This window comes from Cyanistes caeruleus, unplaced genomic scaffold (assembly GCF_971803275.1).
Source record: "Cyanistes caeruleus unplaced genomic scaffold, bCyaCae1.hap1.1 HAP1_SCAFFOLD_151, whole genome shotgun sequence".
NCBI classification, from domain to species: Eukaryota; Metazoa; Chordata; class Aves; order Passeriformes; family Paridae; genus Cyanistes; species Cyanistes caeruleus.
Genome location: NW_028255945.1, coordinates 138,836 through 155,176, shown reverse-complemented (window position 1 = coordinate 155,176; position 16,341 = coordinate 138,836). Strand labels below are relative to the sequence as shown.

The following is a 16,341-nucleotide window of genomic DNA, read 5'->3' as shown; positions in this document are numbered from 1 at the left end:
CCGGGACAGGAAGGAGAGTCACAGAGTTTTGGCCTCGCTCCGGCATGCCCTGCTCCATCCCGGACTCACCCCCAGCTCGCAGCGCCCTCAGCTCCCGGGCACCCCGAACTCCCGGCGCTTCAGCGCAGCGGCGCTTCCTCGGCCTCCTGCCCGGGCCGGGCCCAGCGCCGGGGCCGCTCCTCAGCCCAGGGGGCCGAGAAATGGCCGAGATCAGCCCAAGGCACGCGAGGCCGTGCCGTGTGCAGAGCCCGCCGCTGGCTGCCATTGGCTGCTTCTGCCGTCACTCGTGGCTCTGGCGCGCGCTGATTGGGCAGAGCGGGGACAAGCCCGGCCCCGCTGGCGCCCCCAGGGCGGCCGTGGGGCAGGAGAGCCGCCATTGCCGGAGCGTCTGTGCGGGCCCGGCAGCGGCGGCAGCAGCGGCCGGAGCCCGGTGAGGCGGCGGCGGAGCTCGGAGGCGGCCCCGGCCATCGCAGGTGGGAGCCGCGCTCGGTTCTGCGGGGGCTCGGGGCTCGCTGCGGGCCCGGGAGGGGGCGGCAGGGGGCTGTGGCGGGTGGCTTGTGCCGTGGCCGGCCCGTGTTGACCCTGGGCTGAGGGCGCTGCGGGAGCGGCTGCCCGCGGTCTCCTTGCCGCTGGGGCCTCGGCAGGAGGCGGTGGCGGAGCAGCGCTGGCTCGTCCCGCTTCGTGTCGGGAGGCCGGAGGTGGCTGCGCTGTGCCCGGGACGCTGCGCTGGGGCCGCCTCCGAGCTCCGCCGCCGCCTCACCGGGCTCCGGCCGCTGCTGCCGCCGCTGCCGGGCCCGCACAGACGCTCCGGCAATGGCGGCTCTCCTGCCCCACGGCCGCCCTGGGGGCGCCAGCGGGGCCGGGCTTGTCCCCGCTCTGCCCAATCAGCGCGCCACAGCCACGAGTGACGGCAGAAGCAGCCAATCGCAGCCAGCGGCGGGCTCTGCACACGGCACGGAGTCGCCTGCCTTGGGCTGAGCTCGGCCATTTCTCGGACCCCTGGGCTGAGGAGCGGCCCCGGCGCTGGGCCCGGCCCGGGCAGGAGGCCAAGGAAGCGCCGCTGCGCTGAAGCGCCGGGAGCTCGGGGTGCCCGGGAGCTGGGGGTGAGTCCGGGATGGAGCAGGGCATGCCGGAGCGAGGCCAAAACTCTGTGACTCTCCTTCCTGTCCCGGGCGGGGAGCAGTACACACAAGGAAAGGCTCGGGGGTCGGGATGTGGGTGGGGACAGTTCAATCCTTGGTCACGGGCACAGCACACCTGACTTGGGGAAATTAAATTGAATTTATTATCCAACTTTTCAGAGAAAGAAAATTAGAAGTAATTCCTACGGAAATCCATCTTTCCCCCCAGCTGTCCCTCCTTCCCGGGCTTAACTTTGTGCCCCTCTCCGTCCCCTCCCCGCCCAGAGGCACAGGGATGGGGGTCACAGTCAGGTCATGTCACTGCCTCCCCCTGAGGGCCAGGAATCCTTGTCCTGCTGCAGCCTGGGGTCCCTCGCAGGGGCCAGAGTCCCTGAGGACCAGGCTGCTCCAGCGGGGATGGCCAGGGGGATCCCCGAGTCCGGCCAGGAGCCACTTGCATGGCTGTGCAGGGGCTTCTGCCGGGCTCGGGGCGTCTCTCGGGCACCCCCTGCTCCGGCCCGGCCTCATTGCCCCCCTCACCCCCCATGCAGCGAGTGCCCGGGCAGGGAGATGCACGATTTTCCCGGGGCTGAATCTTGGTGTTTCTGAGCTTTATTGGGCTAAATGTTGGTACTTTGGTTTCTTGTGAGGGCTGAACATTTCTATTTTGGAGGGGATTTTGACTAAATCTTGTTTGATTAGTTTTTGATCTGTTTTGATGTTTGGAGGGTGTTTGGGCTGAATCTTAGTGTTCTGGAGATTCTTCCAGATACAAGATGCCCAGTGATTTTCTGAGATGAACTTGGACAAGGAGGAACCCCCAGCCCAAGGTGCTCTCCTGTTGTTTTTTCTCCCCAGCCAGGATTTTACATTCCCAAACCGTGTACAGATGGAGGAGGAGGAGGAAAGTCCTGGAGATGCCGCACAAGGAGGGCTGCAAACCCAATCCAGGGAGTTGTGAGGAGGAAGGATCCCCCAGTGCCAGGAACACGGCCAGAGATCCAGCCAGAGCTCAGAGCAGGGGGAGAAGCCCACAAGTGCTTGGAATGTGGGAAGGGCTTCAGGTACAGCTCTGACCTGCTCCAGCACCAGATGACCCACACTGGGGAAAAGCCCTATGAGTGTGGGAAATGTGGGAAGAGCTTCACCAGCACATCTTACCTGATGAGACACCAAGTGATCCACACGGGGGAACGGCCCTACACCTGCTTGGAATGTGGGAAGAGCTTTGGGTGGAGCGCCGCCCTGAGGAAACACCAGCTCATCCACACTGGGGAGAGGCCCTACGAGTGTCCCCAGTGTGGGAAGAGGTTTCAGACCAGCTCCCATGTCCTCGTACATGAGCGGATTCACACAGACGAGAGGCCCTTCCGCTGCCCCGACTGCGGGAAGGGCTTCAAGCAGAACGGCAACCTCGCCATCCACCGGCGCGTCCACACTGGGGAGAGGCCCTACGAGTGTCCCCAGTGTGGGAAGAGCTTCTCACAGAGCTCAGCCTTGACCAAACACCAACGGAGGCACCAGTAAGGAAGGCCCTGGGAGTGTCCCAAGTGCGGAAAGAGCTTCGTGCGCTGCTCCAGCTCCATCCCCCATGGGAGGATGGGCGTTGGATGATCCCCAGTGACCCCCGTTGGGCAGAGCCCTGGTGATCCGTGGTCCTGGTGATGCGTGTTGGGAAGACACCTGGCTGGGAGGCTCCACACTTTCCTGGCTCCCTGTGGGCACCTGGATAAAAGCAAGGGAATTAAAATCCAAGGGGATTCAGAATGACAATGGGAATTGTTGACTTTCAATCCTTGAGAACCTTTTGCCTCAGGAGCTGTGTGGGCAGAGAAAAGGGGGTGACACTGGGCTTGGGGGGCCCGAGGGGAGCACCCACGCTCTTGAGGGGGGGGAGGACACCACCCCTAGGACCCCCTTTCACCTCCCTGTGCAGGCAGAAGCCGAACCCCAGTGCCAGGAAGACGAAGCCCAACACGGAAACTCCAATCCCCGTCAGCATCTTGCGTTGGGCAGCGTTTGTCGGCATCCCTGGGAGATCTGCAGAGGTCAGGACCCCCAAACCTTCTCACAGACACTTCAGTCCCCTCCAAGCACCCTCCCAGTCTCCCCCAGCCCACCCAGGACCCTCTGAAACCTCTTTCAGAGTCACTAATTTTAAAAAATTAGGTATTTTAGAAAAAGTGGAGATCTTAGCTAGAGATAGGCCTTGATGGAACTAGTTAGAGTTAATGATGAAGTGAGAAGCAAGATTTGAGATAATGAATCTCAGGTAAAAAATTACTTGTCATTGTACGTTTAGATGTGCTGATAAGGGAAAAGAGAAACTGATAAACGGGTTCAGGAAGATCACAGACCTTACATCTGGAAACCCATTTAAAAGTCACAAGGGGGGAAATTGGAGTTGTACCAAATGTCATTTGTAATGTCAACCATTGTAAAGGTAGAAAGGTGAGAGTGAGGAAGAGCGGTTTTCCTTCATCTCTTGATGAACCCTCCACACCAAAACGACCTGTTCTTCAAATCAGGGAGCCAACCACGCAGGTGTAATGACTTTTTAAACTCATTACTGTGCATTTTAATCCAAAGTGGGGAATGGGGGGTGTTAGCATTATGAATATGTATTCATATTTAGGATATTTAAGACTTTTGTAAATAAGTAGACACTGGAATCTTTTGTCAACTTGCAGTGCGTATTAAGGGGTGACTCCCGCACTCGCCCAGTGCTGTGATTAAACATCCACTTTGTAACTTTAAACTGTTGGAGAGGTTTTTGTCCATTAACAGATTGATGTTGATACTGGATCAATATCGCTATTTTGGTAAATCACTGCCAGTCTCTTCCCAGCCTCCCCAGGACCCAGCAGAGCCTCTCCTGTTCCTCTCAGGATCCCACAGCCCCCTCCCAATTTCCCCCCACTGCCCCAGGACCCCCAAACCCTCTCCCAGTCCCTTCCCAGCACAACCAACCTCATCCCAATCCCTGCTTTCCAATGCCCAATCTCCTTCCAGCTCCTCCAGGCTCACTCAAATCCCTCCCAGTGACACCCAGCACCCCCAAACTCCCTCCCAGTGTCCACCAGGACCCCCAGAAACCCATCCCACCCTCCCCAACATCCTTCAAACCCCTTCCCAGCCATCCTAAGCACCTCAATCCCTTCCCCAGTTTAAACCAGTCTATCTCAAACTCCCTCCCAGTTCCTCTCAGCACACCCCAATCCCCCTCTGCGCCCCCCCAGTGCCTCCCCCGCTGCCCCCGGCGCTGTGGGGGCCGGGCCGTGCCCCAGTGCCGGCTCAGGGGGTGCTCCAGGCTGCCGTGCTCCACCTGGCAGCTGGAGCTGAGCCCGCATTGCCGGGGGCGGTTTCCAGCAGCACCAGGAGCTGCTGGCTCCAGTCCCCGCTGGGGAGCACGGCAGTGGCCAGCACGTGGCCCGAGAGCTGCTGCTGGCCCTGGGAGCAGCTCAGCTGGATGTGGGCAGGGGAGAAATCCATCAGGGAGCAGAGCAGGCGGCCGGGGCCGGGCTGGGAGCTGGAGGGCACCAGCGAGATGGACACGCTGGGATGGGCACTGGGAGAGATGGGAGAGGAGTGGTGTGGCATTGGGAGGGACTGGGAATGGACAGGGAGGGAGTGGGGTGGCACTGAAAGAGATGAGAGTGGATACTGGGACACTGGATGAGGGCACAGAGGTCTGGGAGTGAAGTGAGAATGTGCTACGAATAGACTGGGTATGGCTAAAAAGGAGTGGGCGGGACTGTGGTGGCGCTGGGAGGGACTGTGGTGGCACTGGGAGGGACTGGGAATGAAGTGCGCGGCACTGGGTGGCCGAGTCCAGCGCGGGGCTCTCGGCTCTGTGGATCTGCCCGGCAACTGATGAGTCATCAGAGAGGCGCGCTCTGATTGGTTGAGGGGCGGAAGATCCACGGAGGGGCGAGATGGACAGGCGGGGTCACTGGGAGTGACTGGGATGGACTGGGAGAGGCTGGGATGGACTGGGAGAGGCTGGGATGGACTGGGAGAGACACGGGAGCCATTGGGAGGGACAAGGGACCCCGGGGATGGGCACAAGGAAGGCTGAGGGCTCTGGGGTGATTCCCAGGGAGGTTTGGAGGGACACGGCCGGGCCCCTCTCTGTGCCCCGCGAGCAGCGGCCCGGACAGAAAAGTTCAGGAGCGGGAGGAGGTGTTTCTCAAGATTGATTTTAATCCTCATTCTCCTGGTCTGATTAGCTCAGTCCTAAGCTCAGTTCATTTCCCCGTGTCGGGCTGTTGTGCCCCTGATGGTGATCCCTGAGTGACCTCTCCCTGCCCTTGTCCCGACCCACGAGGATTTGGATTTGTTTCAGTTCAGTGGAATTCGTGGTGATTTGGGGGGAGCTGGAGCAAAGCAGCTGGAAAGCACAGTGGGCGTGTGTCCTGGGTTGATTATGATGTTAAATTGTATCCCCATTCGTCCACCTAACCCCGACACAGGTTCTGTATTCTTAAAATTCCATCTGAGAGTAAAAGTGAGTGGAAAAGAAGCACCAAGTCTGTTATCAGACTGCACTTGCACCCCCCGCATCGGGAGTTTTGACTACAGCACAGACAGACAACAAGACACAGATCGCCTTGGCTTTCCAGCTAGCCGGAGCAGAGAGGTCTTCCTGGACTGTTTTCTTTCCCTTTTCCTGAAACGAATCGAAGCTGCTCTGGACTGGGGACTCGGGGGAGCACCGGGAGCACCCCTGGACTACCGGGAGCCCAGCCTGGGCAGCGGCATTTTCCAGCGCCAGAGGGACTGATAACAGAGCCAACACCCCCAGGAAAGAGACCCTCTGAAGTTCCTCATCTCTGCTGAAGGGCGAGAGGTTTTGTAATTTGATATCGTTCATTTTTGTGCTGGGTAGTGCTGTGCCTGGGAAATAAACAGGTTTTTTCCAGTCCTCTCAGAGAAATCTCTTCCCGAACTGGATGGGGGGTGGGAGAAAGGGGCCACGTGGGTTTGCTTCCCGGGGGGAACCCACTGGAGGTTTTCTCCAAAATTTACCCTAAACCAGGACAATCACCCAAATTACACAAACACATCACAAAATTTCAGAAACATCCCTCCAAATTCTAGAAAAAATGACGAAAAATGGCAGAAAACACCCACAAAATTTCCTAAATCTTCTCAAAACCCTACCAAATTCCAGAAATATCCCACATAATCTCCAAAAATTTCCGCACAATCTAAGAAAAACCCATCAAAACTCTTCAAGACTCCTCAAAATCGCACAAAATTCTAGAAAAACCTTGCAAAATTCCGGAAAAAAAATTCACAAAATTCCCTAAATCTTCTCATATACCTACCAAATTCCAGAAATATCCCAAAAAATCTCCACAAATTTCCACACAATCTAAGAAAAATCCCACACAATTCTTCAAGGCTCCTCAAAATCCCAAAAAATTCAAGAAAATTACCACAACTATACAAGAAAATTCCAGAAAATACCCTTAAAATTCTGAAAACCCCACCAAATTCCAGAAACACGCCACAAAATCTCCACTAATTTCCACGCAATCTATGAAAAATGTACTCAAAGTTCTTCAAGTCTCCTCAGAATCCCACAAAATTCCAGACAATTCCAAAACATTCCAAAGAAATCCCACCAAATTCCAGAAACATCCCACAAAATTCCAGAAAAAAATCCACAAAACCCCCAATATCTTCTCATAAGCCCACCAAATTCCAGAAATATCCCACAAAATCGCCTCAAATTTCCACGCAGTCTAAGAAAAATCCCACACAATTCTTCAGGGCTCCTCAAAATCCCACAAAATCCAAGAAGACTGCCACAACATTCCAAAAAAATTTCCACAAAATTCCCTAAACCTTCTGAAAACCCCACCAAATTCCAGAAAATCACCACAAAAATCTCCACCGATTTCCACAAAATCTAAGAAAAATCCCACACAATTCTTCAAGGCTCCTCAAAATCCCACAAAATTCCAGAAAATTACCACAACATTCCAAAAAAATCAACAAAATTCCCAAAATCTTCTCATAAGCCTACCAAATTCCAGAAACATCCCACAAAATCCCCACAAACTTCCATGCAATCTAAGAAAAATCCCACACAATTCTTCAAGGCTCCTCAAAATCCCACAAAATTCCAGACAATTCCTCAACATTCCAAAGAAATCCCACCAAATTCCAGAAACATCTCACAAAATTCCAGAAAAAATAAGCAAAATTACACAGATCTTCTCATAAGGCTACCAAATTCCAGAAATATCCAACAAAATCTCCGCAAGTTTCCACACATTCTAACAAAAATCCCACACAATTCTTCAAGGCTCCTCAAAATCCCACAAAATCCAAGAAAACTGCAACAACATTCCAAAAAAATCCCACCAAATTCCAGAAACACCTCAAAAATTCCAGAAAAAATCCACAAAATTCCCTAAATCTTCTCATAAGCCTACCAAATTCCAGAAATATCCCACAAAATCGCCTCAAATTTCCACACAACCTAAGAAAAATCCCACAAAATTCTCCAAGGCTCCTCAAAACCTCACAAAATTCCAGAAACATTGAACAAAATTCCAGAAAAAAACCCACGAAATTACCCAAATCTTCTCATAACCTTACAAATCTCCAGGAATATCCCACAAAAATCTCCACAAGTTTCCACGCAATCTAAGAAAAATCCCTCAAAATTCTTCAAGTCTCCTCAAAATCCCACAAAATTCCAGAAACATTCCAAAAAATTCCAGAAAAAACCCACAAAATTCCCTAAATCTTCTCAAAACCCTGCCAAATTCCAGAAATATCCCACATAATCTTCACAAATTTCCACAAAACCTAAGAAAAATCCCACAAAATTCTTCAGGTCTCCTCAAAATCCCACAAAATTCCAGAAAATTACCACAACTTTACAAAAAAATCCCACCAAATTCCAGAAACACCTCACAAAATTCCAGAAAAAAATCCACAAAATTCCCTAAATCTTCTCATAAGCCTACCAAATTCCAGAAATATCCCACAAAAATCTCCACAAATTTCCGCACAAAGAAAAATCCCACACAATTCTTCAAGGCTCCTCAGAATCCCACAAAATTCCAGAAACATCCCACAAACTTGCAAAAAAACCCGCACGAATTTCCCAAAATCTTCTCATAAGCCCACCAAATTCCAGAAACATCCCACAAAATCTCCACAAATTTCCACACAATCTAAGAAAAATCCTACACAATTCTTCAAGGCTCCTCAAAATCCCACAAAATTCAAGAAAATAACCACAACTTTACAAGAAAATTCCAGAAAATTCCCTTAAACTTCTGAAAACCCCACCAAATTCCAGAAACACTCTGCAAAATTCCAGAAAAAAATCCACAAAACCCCCAATATCTTCTCATAAGCCCACCAAATTCCAGAAATATCCCACAAAATCGCCTCAAATTTCCACACAATCTAAGAAAAACCACACACAATTCTTCAAGGCTCCTCAAAATCCCACAAAATTCCAGAAAATTACCACAACATTCCAAAACAATCCCACCAAATTCAGAAACACCTCACAAACTTACAAAAAAAACCCCCACGAGGTCCCCAAAATCTTCTCATAAGCCCACCAACTTCCAGATACATCCCACACAATCTTTACAAATTTCCACTAAACCTAAGAAACATCCCTCCAAGTTCATCAAGTCTCCTCAATATCCCACAAAATTCCACAGAAACTCCACAACATTCAAAAAAAATCCTAAAAATTCCAGATACATCCCACAAATTCCTTCAAGTCTCCTCAAAATCCCACAAAATTCCAGACAATTTTTCAACATTCCAAAGAAATCCCACCAAATTCCAGAAACATCTCACAAAATTCCAGAAAAAATAAGCAAAATTACCCAGATCTTCTCATAAGACTACCAAATTCCAGAAATATCCAACAAAATCTCCACAAATTCCCACAAAATCTAAGAAAAATCCCACACAATTCTTCAAGGCTCCTCAAAATCCCACAAAATTCAAGAAAATTACCACAACATTCCAAAACAATCCCACCAAATTCAAAAAAACTTCTCATAACCCTACCAAATTCCAGAAACATCCCAAAAAATCTCCACTAATTTCCACACAATCTAAGAAAAATGTACTCAAAGTTCTTCAAGTCTCCTCAGAATCCCACAAAATTCCAGAAAATTCCAAAACATTCCAAAGAAATCCCACCAAATTCCAGAAACACCTCAAAAAATTACTGAAAAAATCCACAAAATTCCCAAAATCTTCTCATAAGCCCACCAAATTCCAGAAATAGCCCACAAAATCTCCACAAATTTCCACGCAATCTAAGAAAAATCCCACTCAATTCTTCAAGTCTCCTCAAAATCCCACAAAATTCAAGAAAATTACCACAACTTTACAAGAAAATTCCAGAAAATTCCCTTAAACTTCTGAAAACCCCACCAAATTCCAGAAACACCCTACAAAATCTCCACTAATTTCCACACAATCTAGGAAAAAGGCTTTCAAAATACTTCAACTCTCCTCAGAATCCCACAAAATTCCAGACAATTCCAAAACATTCCAAAGAAATCCCACCAAATTCCAAAAAACTTCTCATAACCCTACCAATTTCCAGAAACATCCCACAAAATCTCCACTAATTTCCACGCAATCTATGAAAAATGTACTCAAAGTTCTTCAAGTCTCCTCAGAATCCCACAAAATTCCAGACAATTCCAAAACATTCCAAAGAAATCCCACCAAATTCCAGAAACATCCCACAAAATTCCAGAAAAAAATCCACAAAACCCCCAATATCTTCTCATAAGCCCACCAAATTCCAGAAATATCCCACAAAATCGCCTCAAATTTCCACGCAGTCTAAGAAAAATCCCACACAATTCTTCAGGGCTCCTCAAAATACCACAAAATCCAAGAAGACTGCCACAACATTCCAAAAAAATCCAACAAAATTCCCTAAACATTCTGAAAACCCCACCAAATTCCAGAAAATCACCACAAAAATCTCCACTAATTTCCGCACAATCTAAGGAAAATCCCACACAATTCTTCAAGGCTCCTCAAAATCACACAAAATTCCAGAAAGTTCCAAAACATTCCATAGAAATCCCACCAAATTCTAGAAACATCTCACAAAATTCCAGAAAAAAAGCAAAATTACCCAGATCTTCTCATAAGCCTACCAAATTCCAGAAATATCCCAAAAAATCTCCACTAATTTCCACACAATCTAAGGAAAATCCCACACAATTCTTCAAGGCTCCTCAAAATCCCACAAAATTCCAGAAAATTACCACAACATTCCAAAACAATCCCACCAAATTCCAGAAACACCTCACAAACTTACAAAAAAAACCCCCACGAGGTCCCCAAAATCTTCTCATAAGCCCACCAAATTCCAGATACATCCCACACAATCTTTACAAATTTCCACAAAACCTAAGAAAAATCCCACAAAATTCTTCAGGTCTCCTCAAAATCCCACAAAATTCCACAGAAACTTCACAACATTCAAAAAAAATCCTAAAAATTCCAGAAACATCCCACAAATTCCTTCAAGTCTCCTCAAAATCCCACAAAATTCCAGACAATTCCAAAACATTCCAAAGAAATCCCACCAAATTCCAGAAACACCTCAAAAATTCCAGAAAAAATCCACAAAATTCCCAAAATATTCTCATAAGCCCACCAAATTCCAGAAATAGCCCACAAAATCTCCACAAATTTCCACGCAATCTAGGAAAAATCCCACACAATTCTTCAAGTCTCCTCAAAATCCCACAAAATTCAAGAAAATTACCACAACTTTACAAGAAAATTCCAGAAAATTCCCTTAAACTTCTGAAAACCCCACCAAATTCCAGAAACACCCTACAAAATATCCACTAATTTCCACGCAATCTAAGAAAAACGCCCTCAAAATTCTTCAACTCTCCTCAGAATCCCACAAAATTCCAGACAATTCCAAAACATTCCAAAGAAATCCCACCAAATTCCAGAAACATCCCACAAAATTCCAGAAAAAAATCCACAAAACCCCCAATATCTTCTCATAAGCCCACCAAATTCCAGAAATATCCCACAAAATCGCTTCAAATTACCACACAATCTAAGAAAAATCCCACACAATTCTTCAAGGCTCCTCAAAATCCCACAAAATTCCAGAAACATTCCACAAAATTCCAGTAAAAACCCACAAAATTCCCTAAATCTTCTCAAAACCCTACCAAATTCCAGAAATATCCCAAAAAAACTCCACATGTTTTCACACATTCTAACAAAAATCCCACACAATTCTTCAACTCTCCTCAGAATCCCACAAAATTCCAGAAAATTACCACAACATTCCAAAAAAATCCAACAAAATTCCCTAAAGCTTCTGAAAACCCCACCAAATTCCAGAAAATCACCACAAAAATCTCCACTAATTTCCGCACAATCTAAGGAAAATCCCACACAATTCTTCAAGGCTCCTCAAAATCACACAAAATTCCAGAAAATTACCACAACATTCCAAAACAATCCCACCAAATTCCAGAAACACCTCAAAAATTCCAGAAAAAATCCACAAAATTCCCAAAATCTTCTCATAAGCCTACCAAATTCCAGAAATATCCCACAAAATCTTCACAAATTTACACAAAACCTAAGAAAAATCCCACACAAAATTCTTCAGGTCTCCTCAAAATACCACAAAATTCCAGAAAATTACCACAACTTTACAAAAAAATCTCACCAAATTCCAGAAACACCTCACAAAATTCCGGAAAAAAATCCACAAAATTCCCTAAATCTTCTCATAAGCCTACCAAATTCCAGAAATATCCCACAAAAATCTCCACAAATTTCCGCACAAAGAAAAATCCCTCAAAATTCTTCAAGGCTCCTCAAAAATCCCACAAAATTCCAGAAACACCCCACAAACTTGCAAAAAAACCCACACGAATTTCCCAAAATCTTCTCATAAGCCCACCAAATACCAGAAACATCCCACAAAATCTCCACAAATTTCCACACAATCTAAGAAAAATCCCACACAATTCTTCAAGGCTCCTCAAAATCCCACAAAATTCAAGAAAATTACCACAACTTTACAAGAAAATTCCAGAAAATTCTCTTAAACTTCTGAAAACCCCACCAAATTCCAGAAACACCCTACAAAATCTCCACTAATTTCCACGCAATCTAAGAAAAACGCCCTCAAAATTCTTCAACTCTCCTCAGAATCCCACAAAATTCCAGACAATTTCAAAACATTCCAAAGAAATCCCACCAAATTCCAGAAACATCCCACAAAATTCCAGAAAAAAATCCACAAAACCCCCAATATCTTCTCATAAGCCCACCAAATTCCAGAAATATCCCACAAAATCGCCTCAAATTACCACACAATCTAAGAAAAATCCCACACAATTCTTCAAGGCTCCTCAAAATCCCACAAAGTCCAAGAAAACTGCCACAACATTCCAAAAAAATCCAACAAAATTCCCTAAAGCTTCTGAAAACCCCACCAAATTCCAGAAAATCACCACAAAAATCTCCACTAATTTCCGCACAATCTAAGGAAAATCCCACACAATTCTTCAAGGCTCCTCAAAATCACACAAAATTCCAGAAAATTACCACAACATTCCAAAACAATCCCACCAAATTCCAGAAACACCTCAAAAATTCCAGAAAAAATCCACAAAATTCCCAAAATCTTCTCATAAGCCTACCAAATTCCAGAAATATCCCACAAAATCTTCACAAATTTACACAAAACCTAAGAAAAATCCCACACAAAATTCTTCAGGTCTCCTCAAAATACCACAAAATTCCAGAAAATTACCACAACTTTACAAAAAAATCTCACCAAATTCCAGAAACACCTCACAAAATTCCGGAAAAAAATCCACAAAATTCCCTAAATCTTCTCATAAGCCTACCAAATTCCAGAAATATCCCACAAAAATCTCCACAAATTTCCGCACAAAGAAAAATCCCTCAAAATTCTTCAAGGCTCCTCAAAAATCCCACAAAATTCCAGAAACACCCCACAAACTTGCAAAAAAACCCACACGAATTTCCCAAAATCTTCTCATAAGCCCACCAAATACCAGAAACATCCCACAAAATCTCCACAAATTTCCACACAATCTAAGAAAAATGCCCTCAAAATTCTTCAACTCTCCTCAGAATCCCACAAAATTCCAGACAATTCCAAAACATTCCAAAGAAATCCCACCAAATTCCAGAAACATCCCACAAAATTCCAGAAAAAAATCCACAAAACCCCCAATATCTTCTCATAAGCCCACCAAATTCCTGAAATATCCCACAAAATTGCCTCAAATTACCACACAATCTAAGAAAAATCCCACACAATTCTTCAAGGCTCCTCAAAATCCCACAAAGTCCAAGAAAACTGCCACAACATTCCAAAAAAATCCAACAAAATTCCCTAAAGCTTCTGAAAACCCCACCAAATTCCAGAAAATCACCACAAAAATCTCCACTAATTTCCGCACAATCTAAGGAAAATCCCACACAATTCTTCAAGGCTCCTCAAAATCACACAAAATTCCAGAAAATTACCACAACATTCCAAAACAATCCCACCAAATTCCAGAAACACCTCAAAAATTCCAGAAAAAATCCACAAAATTCCCAAAATCTTCTCATAAGCCTACCAAATTCCAGAAATATCCCACAAAATCTTCAAAATTTACACAAAACCTAAGAAAAATCCCACACAAAATTCTTCAGGTCTCCTCAAAATACCACAAAATTCCAGAAAATTACCACAACTTTACAAAAAAATCTCACCAAATTCCAGAAACACCTCAAAAAATTCCGGAAAAAAAATCCACAAAATTCCCTAAATTTTCTCATAAGCCTACCAAATTCCAGAAATATCCCACAAAAATCTCCACAAATTTCCGCACAAAGAAAAATCCCTCAAAATTCTTCAAGGCTCCTCAAAATCCCACAAAATTCCAGAAACACCCCACAAACTTGCAAAAAAACCCACACGAATTTCCCAAAATCTTCTCATAAGTCCACCAAATACCAGAAACATCCCACAAAATCTCCACAGATTTCCACACAATCTAAGAAAAATCCCACACAATTCTTCAAGGCTCCTCAAAATCCCACAAAATTCAAGAAAATTACCAAACTTTACAAGAAAATTCCAGAAAATTCCCTTAAACTTCTGAAAACCCCACCAAATTCCAGAAACACCCTACAAAATATCCACTAATTTCCACGCAATCTAAGAAAAACGCCCTCAAAATTCTTCAACTCTCCTCAGAATCCCACAAAATTCCAGACAATTCCAAAACATTCCAAAGAAATCCCACCAAATTCCAGAAACATCCCACAAAATTCCAGAAAAAAATCCACAAAACCCCCAATATCTTCTCATAAGCCCACCAAATTCCAGAAATATCCCACAAAATCGCCTCAAATTACCACACAATCTAAGAAAAATCCCACACAATTCTTCAAGGCTCCTCAAAATCCCACAAAATTTTAGAAAATTACCACAACATTCCAAAAAAATCCAACAAAATTCCCTAAAGCTTCTGAAAACCCCACCAAATTCCAGAAAATCACCACAAAAATCTCCACTAATTTCCGCACAATCTAAGGAAAATCCCACACAATTCTTCAAGGCTCCTCAAAATCCCACAAAATTCCAGAAAATTACCACAACATTCCAAAACAATCCCACCAAATTCCAGAAACACCTCAAAAATTCCAGAAAAAATCCACAAAATTCCCAAAATCTTCTCATAAGCCTACCAAATTCCAGAAATATCCCACAAAATCTTCACAAATTTACACAAAACCTAAGAAAAATCCCACACAAAATTCTTCAGGTCTCCTCAAAATACCACAAAATTCCAGAAAATTACCACAACTTTACAAAAAAATCTCACCAAATTCCAGAAACACCTCAAAAAATTCCGGAAAAAAAATCCACAAAATTCCCTAAATCTTCTCATAAGCCTACCAAATTCCAGAAATATCCCACAAAAATCTCCACAAATTTCCGCACAAAGAAAAATCCCTCAAAATTCTTCAACGCTCCTCAAAAATCCCACAAAATTCCAGAAACACCCCACAAACTTGCAAAAAAACCCACACGAATTTCCCAAAATCTTCTCATAAGACCACCAAATACCAGAAACATCCCACAAAATCTCCACAAATTTCCACACAATCTAAGAAAAATCCCACACAATTCTTCAAGGCTCCTCAAAATCCCACAAAATTCAAGAAAATTACCACAACTTTACAAGAAAATTCCAGAAAATTCCCTTAAACTTCTGAAAACCCCACCAAATTCCAGAAACACCCTACAAAATATCCACTAATTTCCACGCAATCTAAGAAAAAGGCCCTCAAAATTCTTCAACTCTCCTCAGAATCCTACAAAATTCCAGACAATTCCACAACATTCCAAAGAAATCCCACCAAATTCCAGAAACATCCCACAAAATTCCAGAAAAAAATCCACAAAACCCCCAAAATCTTCTCATAAGCCCACCAAATTCCAGAAATATCCCACAAAATCGCCTCAAATTACCACACAATCTAAGAAAAATCCCACACAATTCTTCAAGGCTCCTCAAAATCCCACAAAGTTCAAGAAAACTGCCAAAACATTCCAAAAAAATCCAACAAAATTCCCTAAAGCTTCTGAAAACCCCACCAAATTCCAGAAAATCACCACAAAAATCTCCACTAATTTCCGCACAATCTAAGGAAAATCCCACACAATTCTTCAAGGCTCCTCAAAATCACACAAAATTCCAGAAAATTACCACAACATTCCAAAACAATCCCACCAAATTCCAGAAACACCTCAAAAATTCCAGAAAAAATCCACAAAATTCCCAAAATCTTCTCATAAGCCTACCAAATTCCAGAAATATCCCACATAATCTTCACAAATTTACACAAAACCTAAGAAAAATCCCACAAAATTCTTCAGGTCTCCTCAAAATACCACAAAATTCCAGAAAATTACCACAACTTTACAAAAAAATCTCACCAAATTCCAGAAACACCTCACAAAATTCCGGAAAAAAATCCACAAAATTCCCTAAATCTTCTCATAAGCCTACCAAATTCCAGAAATATCCCACAAAAATCTCCACAAATTTCCGCACAAAGAAAAATCCCTCAAAATTCTTCAACGCTCCTCAAAAATCCCACAAAATTCCAGAAACACCCCACA

At 44.9% G+C, this 16,341-nt stretch overlaps 1 protein-coding gene across 2 annotated transcripts; it reads left to right on the top strand.

The window, feature by feature from the left end:
• The first annotated feature begins 348 nt into the window (after nt 1-348).
• On the top strand, nt 349-3,879 carry LOC147645871 (uncharacterized). Of its 2 annotated transcripts, none has more exons than XM_086874167.1 (2): nt 349-473; nt 1,980-3,879. In XM_086874167.1, exon 2 carries the CDS (start codon nt 2,214-2,216, stop codon nt 2,646-2,648), a length of 435 nt encoding a protein of 144 aa, XP_086730293.1. In that variant the 5' UTR covers nt 349-473; nt 1,980-2,213; the 3' UTR covers nt 2,649-3,879. The 2 variants fall into 2 exon arrangements, 1 of the variants encoding a protein (XP_086730293.1); XR_015282097.1 differs by lacking the exon at nt 349-473 and adding an exon at nt 981-1,103 and having other exon boundaries at nt 1,980-2,055.
• Nucleotides 3,880-16,341: the final 12,462 nt, after the last annotated feature.

Excerpts from the sequence above, each read along its gene's own strand:
- LOC147645871 (XM_086874167.1), top strand. The coding sequence starts at position 2,214 with ATGACCCACACTGGGGAAAAGCCCTATGAGTGTGGGAAATGTGGGAAG.